Consider the following 5,948-nt stretch of genomic DNA (forward strand, 5'->3'; position numbering starts at 1 on the left):
GCGGTGTTCCCCGGCGTTTTCAACCCCCAAAACGCCACAACTTGGCCAACTACGGATGGTCTAAATATATAATATTTCATTTATGCAACCCTGTACGCACGTGTTTCTAAGCTAATACAAGACAGTAGAAAATTAATATACGAGCTGAAACTGAACGCATAAAAACAACATAAGCACTTGTAAAGAGTCGTGATTAATTCATACACATATATACATCACACCTCATAAAAAAATGCTCTTGAATTCAGACTTGAAAACAACATTACCTTACACAACAGCTTCATTCACATGCAAGCTTTGTCCCAAAACTAGTAAGACAAACCGCAAACGCGTGAAAAGCAGACAACGGCTGCCTATAATCCATGGTGAACACGTCATCACCGACTTTCCCAAACTGAAGCAAGACTGTCTCACCGTCACCTTCTTCACCGGGCTGGCTTTGATCCAATGTAGCTACCAACTGAAAGTTCTTAACCGATGCAACCGTGACCCGGCCATGAAAATTCAAGCACCAGCATTGCAAGTGTTCATGCCATCTTGGAGCTTTGTTTCTCAAAAGGGTTTGACTTTGACCAGATGCAACCGACTTTGACCTGGTCAACACACGCCCATCTTCAGGTTTGTTGGGTTCGGGTGGAGATGGTGTGCATTTTAGTGAACATATCATTCTTCTTGGACCCCTTGATTTTAAGAGGTTAAACTTGTATGATACTTCACCGATTTCAAAGTTGCCAGCGGGAACTTGCGGGCTTATTTGTTTGCTCGTGAACCGCCGCCCCGATCTGCTGCTTGACGGTTTTGCGCCGTTGTGTGGTGGTTGTGTGTCGTATATTGTGAATTTTGTGCCAAGGAAATCTGAGCTGTGTATTTATATTATGCAAATAAATTAGAATCGTAACAAAGAGATGCAGGTCGCAGGAAGGGGTGGTGCCTGTAAACGAATCGAAAGTTCAGTTAACCGTTTGGTGGGAAGTTCGTTCATGTTCATTTATTTAACAAACAAACAAGCATGGACAAAATTTTAATTTCATTTAGTTAAAACAAATAGAACATGAACATGTCTTGTTCGTTCATTTAAATTCGTTTACATTCATTTGTTTCCATTCATTTATGTTCAGTTGTTTATGTTTGTTAAAATTTGTTCATAACTGCATATAAGTTCGTTAATATGTTCATTCAAATTTTTTACGCCCTTTAAAATATTTAGTCTAGCTTTAAAAACTTTTCAGGCCCAACACATTTTTCACATTCACTTTTAACTAGCTCAGTCATGTTCGTTCATCTATGTTTACTTATGCTCACTCGATTACATTCGTGAACCGTTCGTTTATATTGTTAAAGGACGAACATAAACGAGCACATTCATATTTTTAATGTACGGACAATAAAACAAGAAAATCCCATTTGTTCAATTGTTCGTGTTCGATCGTTTGTTCCCTTAAAGTTAACGAATACACACATACTCTGTCCGTATTCGTTCGGTTCATTTGCATGCCACGGAGGGGCATCCATCTTTGCACCATAAGAGATAGAATTATTTACCATTTCATATTTACAGAAAACTGAAAAGTAGTGATTACACCGAAAATGACTAACCGCAATTTACCAACATAGGCGTTGCTTCCTTGAGCTGAATCATCAGGATCGAGTGATATTATGTACTCCGTGTGAGCACCGTTTCTATATCTCCGTGCTGCCAACAAAAACTTACCCTTGTTTGTAAATGCTGCAAAAAATAGAATTCAAGTTAATAAGAGAGTTACTATAATAGCACTATTCAACAGCATTATTAGAACAGAAACAAGAAAGTATAATCGAAAATAGAAGCTCAAATACCCAACTTTAAAAGTTAAAACTTTCATAATATCATATTTAACCTCTCAAAGCTATCATATTTACCCATGGTAAATAAAAAAAATCAATTACTTTTAACAACTTGTTTTACCGAATAAACAAAGAGAACCTTACGCATTAAGATGATTCTTGGTAACTTGTTTTCCCACTTGTTTATTAACAGAAACAGACAGTTATATGTAAATAATTTTATATTATTTACTACCCGAACTGTGGAAATATATTAAATGGAACTTTGAGCTTTTAGAACTTATAAGTAACATGCATACTTACATGGGCTAGCAGCAAGATAAAGGTAAAACACTGAATTCTTCTTGTTTCTTTTAATTAAACACTGAATTGGAGAATCACGAGGACCAGGCTGCAAAGACATTAAAGTTATTCATTCATTAAAAAAATCTTCAAAAATGACACTCAAAAACCTATTGATCTGGAAACCTAACAAGCTACGAGTTTGCTATAAAAAAAACAATAGTCACAACACACAAACTTTAATAAACGCGAGTTTGACATCATGTTCTGAAAGTAATTATGTGAAATAGAATAATCAGAATAATCAGATAATCCACTGTAACAAAATGAGATGCAAGTCATAGTATCTGGATGTACTTACGCTGTTTGAAGTTTTAAAAACCATATAATCAGATGATTTCATAATTCAAAATAACCAGATTTACATAAACATTCCATTCCAAAAAGGGAAACCATATAAGCTTATTATCTGCATCATTTTTATTACAGCTAGAAGTGAGCAAATAAACCGGTTAACCGAACCGGACCGAAAATCAAACCAAAACCGAACCGGTTTGAAACCGATTATGTAGAAACCAGTTTGAAACCGATTGAAACCGTAGGTCGGAACCGGTTAACCAAACCGAAACCGATCAAAACCTGAACCAAAACCGATGGTAACATGGTAAGAAACCGGTTTCAACGTGAACCGAAACCGATCATAAACCTGTAATTTACAGCTACTATATATATATTCAATGCTGTTTAAAGTTTGACTTTTTGGAATTTGACTTCCATTAGTTTTCAGTTGTGTGTATGAAAAGCAATACCTTACATAACCACTAACCTTTTAACTAATTAACAAATCCAAATCATTCTCAAACTAAAATCAGAACAAATCACACTCCAATTAACCAATAACTCACAAACCTAACCTAACCGTACCTGCTTAAGACACGAAGGAAACGTAATCTTCCCGGCGTGAAGTGGAGGCTTAACAACCTCTCGACTAACCTCTCTCCACCGTTTACACACACATCCACTCACCACCACGTTCCGCCGCAACGGCCACCTGTCATCACTCGCTTCAACTCGCTTAATAATCTCACCTAACAGCTCCGGCAACATATTCGCCCAATATCCTCCTCCGTCATTTTCGCCGCTGTCAGGTTCGAAGCCACCGGCAATGTCGATGTCCGGCGAGTTTGAAACGGTTCGTGATTCGTTGACCGAATTGGACCGGCTGGTGGTTCGACGGGATAAGAACGACCTGCGTAACGACATCGTTTAGAGAGAGAAAGAAAGAAAGAGAGAAGAAATGAAGGGGTTGTGGTGTGGTGAAGCATGTGCTTACGTGTCCGTCTGCAGATGGAGTTTGACGGACGGGTGGATTTGATTTGAGTGACTTTATTTTTTACTTACTAATTATATCGTCACGTTACATTACAACGTGTCCAAAAAAGAAAGAATGGTGTCAGGGTGTGGGTTGTTACGTATCTTTAAAAGTACTTCTATTTATTTATTATTTTTTTTGAAAGATGAATTTCTTAATCTGTTATTGAAAGTGAGTTTTGAACCTACAACCTCCCTAAACCCTTAGTTTATTAGAAGTTTTGCCTCTATCATTGGATCACAACCCCAATGGCAAAAAAAACTCGACCAAGCGTATTGTTGTACCCGTTGAAAAAAAAACTCGACCAAGCGTTGATTAATTTGTAATTACGTCGGGCTCATTTCACTGATTAATTTTAAGGTAATTGGCCAATTAATTAGTCAATGATCAAACCCGGTCAAAATCAAGATTAGTCGGACTTAATCAGTTTTTTCTGATGAGGTTCTAGCCAGAATCGACGGTTTCCAGCGATATTCCAGTCAAAATCAGTGATTTCTAGCGAGATTCCAGTCAATTTCCGGCCAAAATGTGTTTGTGTATGTATAAAACTGAAAATTACACATATAAAAATGTGTGTTTATATAAAACTGAAAATTATACATTAAAGTCTGATCCGATTATTCGATAGTAGTTACTCCACCGCCTGACTAGCGACTAGAAATATTTACAATACTTGTGGTATGAATAAATTAAGTTATGGTTTGTTTTAGAGAATGAGTGGTTGATAAAATTAAATAAATAAATGATGATTATTGTGTGATTATTTTTAGTTGTGTGTCTCAAAAGAACCAGTCTCTTGTGTTTTATTTTATTTTTTATTATTAAATTTTGGAGTATTACGTGTTAAATATGTTTGATCATGATTTTTTTAAGTCTTCATTGCTCTTGGTTTGATGTTGTGGGTTTCCACCAGCTTTATTGGCTTTCTTTGTTGCATGAAATGTGATGACAACTTGTCTAAAAGTAATTGAATTGTGAGGGTTTGTAAAAACATGTGTCACCATATAGCCATAACTCATAGACTACTTATACTACAGAAATAGACTTAGGTGGTTGGGTAATTGTTTGGATTGTATCATCATAAGTCCAAACTCCAAACATTAGATGGAATTCTAGTTGTAATGGACTTGGTGGATATTCATAAAGCATAATGGATATTCAAAAAGCATAATGATATCTTCACCAACTTATAGTGTGGTATGGCTCATTTTGTAAGTTAACGAAAACATCATGACAAAATTAGATGGACCATGGTTAAAAGAATTTAAAGAAATAATATGTTTGGTTTAACATTGGTTGTTGTTTCTAGTATTTTTTTTTTAGAAATGACTTCAAGATTTATTTCTGAAAAAAGTCGAAATGATTGTTTAAACAATGGTAATTTGAAAAGGCATGTGCATATATGATGAGGTTTACTGTGAGAAGTATGATAGTAGAGATAGACAAGTGGTGTCTAGTTTTGTTGATGAAAATGTTCAAGTCTTTGATTGATAATTAAACATGAACTAAACGAATAACTCTCGTTTATATTTATTAGGAAATATAACTCAAAAATCTGATTACAGTTCTCAAACCCTAACTCGATTTGACTCTTGATAAACTCTAACTCGGTTACACCATGTTCACTCTCTATCATGTTTAACCATAATTCGGTTTATATAGGCTAACCTAACTTGTTTGCGATACATTACCAAATATAATAAAACCCTAATTGCAACCCATAAACTCATTACATATTAATGAATGCCACGGGTCCAACAAGTCTAACCCGATCATCTACACGTGACGGGCCTATTAAATTGAAAATTACGTTCAGCAAATGTAAGCATTGTTGGGATCTCATGTTGGGTTGTGAAATGCGAAAATCATCAAAATAGTCATCCAACAATTGAAGTTGTGATGATTTTTGGGGTTTCTTGGATGGGATTTTAAATTATAAGGCACTGGAAGAGTATACAAACTATACACGGGCCGATCTTGATCAAATCAAGACCTCCCATTAGAAGTCTAGTTAAAAGATATAGAAAACATAGTTCAACCCATACGGTGTTTGAAGTGTTTACCTTAAATTGGTTAATCATAGTGATGAGTTAATTGCATGTGATACACAACGTAGCGACTATCGGGTGCTAATATTCACTCGTGAAACACTCCAAACTTAGCTCGTACCCGGTTTGTTTCAGTCTTGGTTCAGTCTTGCAAACTTGGTCAACCCTTGATCTAAATCGACACGTAACATGGCGATATAGTAGTACTGAATTGCAGGGACCAATGTCAATGGTTGGCCTGTGGTGGGGGATCAATCGCATGCAAATGGAGAGTGAGATAACACCCGAGAGGATTCAGGTTATTTCAGTTTCAGATGCATTGAAAATCGAACATTATAACTTTATATCTGATAATCACATGTACGCTCGTTATATTAAAAGAAACCCTAATCTCTCTGGCTCAAAAAGGCTAAAGTTTGGTT

The 5,948-nt window shown here is 36.0% G+C and overlaps 1 protein-coding gene across 1 annotated transcript; it reads right to left on the bottom strand.

Annotated features, from left to right (window-relative positions):
* Positions 1 to 211: 211 nt before the first annotated feature.
* LOC143605152 (tubby-like F-box protein 7) lies at positions 212 to 3,486 on the bottom strand. The gene is made up of 4 exons (XM_077081379.1): positions 3,031 to 3,486; positions 2,128 to 2,215; positions 1,597 to 1,726; positions 212 to 860 (listed from the first exon to the last, which is right to left on the bottom strand). Exons 1-4 carry the CDS (start codon positions 3,367 to 3,369, stop codon positions 281 to 283), a joined length of 1,137 nt encoding a protein of 378 aa, XP_076937494.1. The 5' UTR covers positions 3,370 to 3,486; the 3' UTR covers positions 212 to 280.
* Between the last annotated feature and the right edge of the window lie 2,462 nt (positions 3,487 to 5,948).

This window comes from Bidens hawaiensis, unplaced genomic scaffold, assembly GCF_021521415.1.
Source record: "Bidens hawaiensis isolate Kalapana, Puna unplaced genomic scaffold, B.hawaiensis_p1.1 tig00068420_1, whole genome shotgun sequence".
Lineage (NCBI taxonomy): Eukaryota > Viridiplantae > Streptophyta > Magnoliopsida > Asterales > Asteraceae > Bidens > Bidens hawaiensis.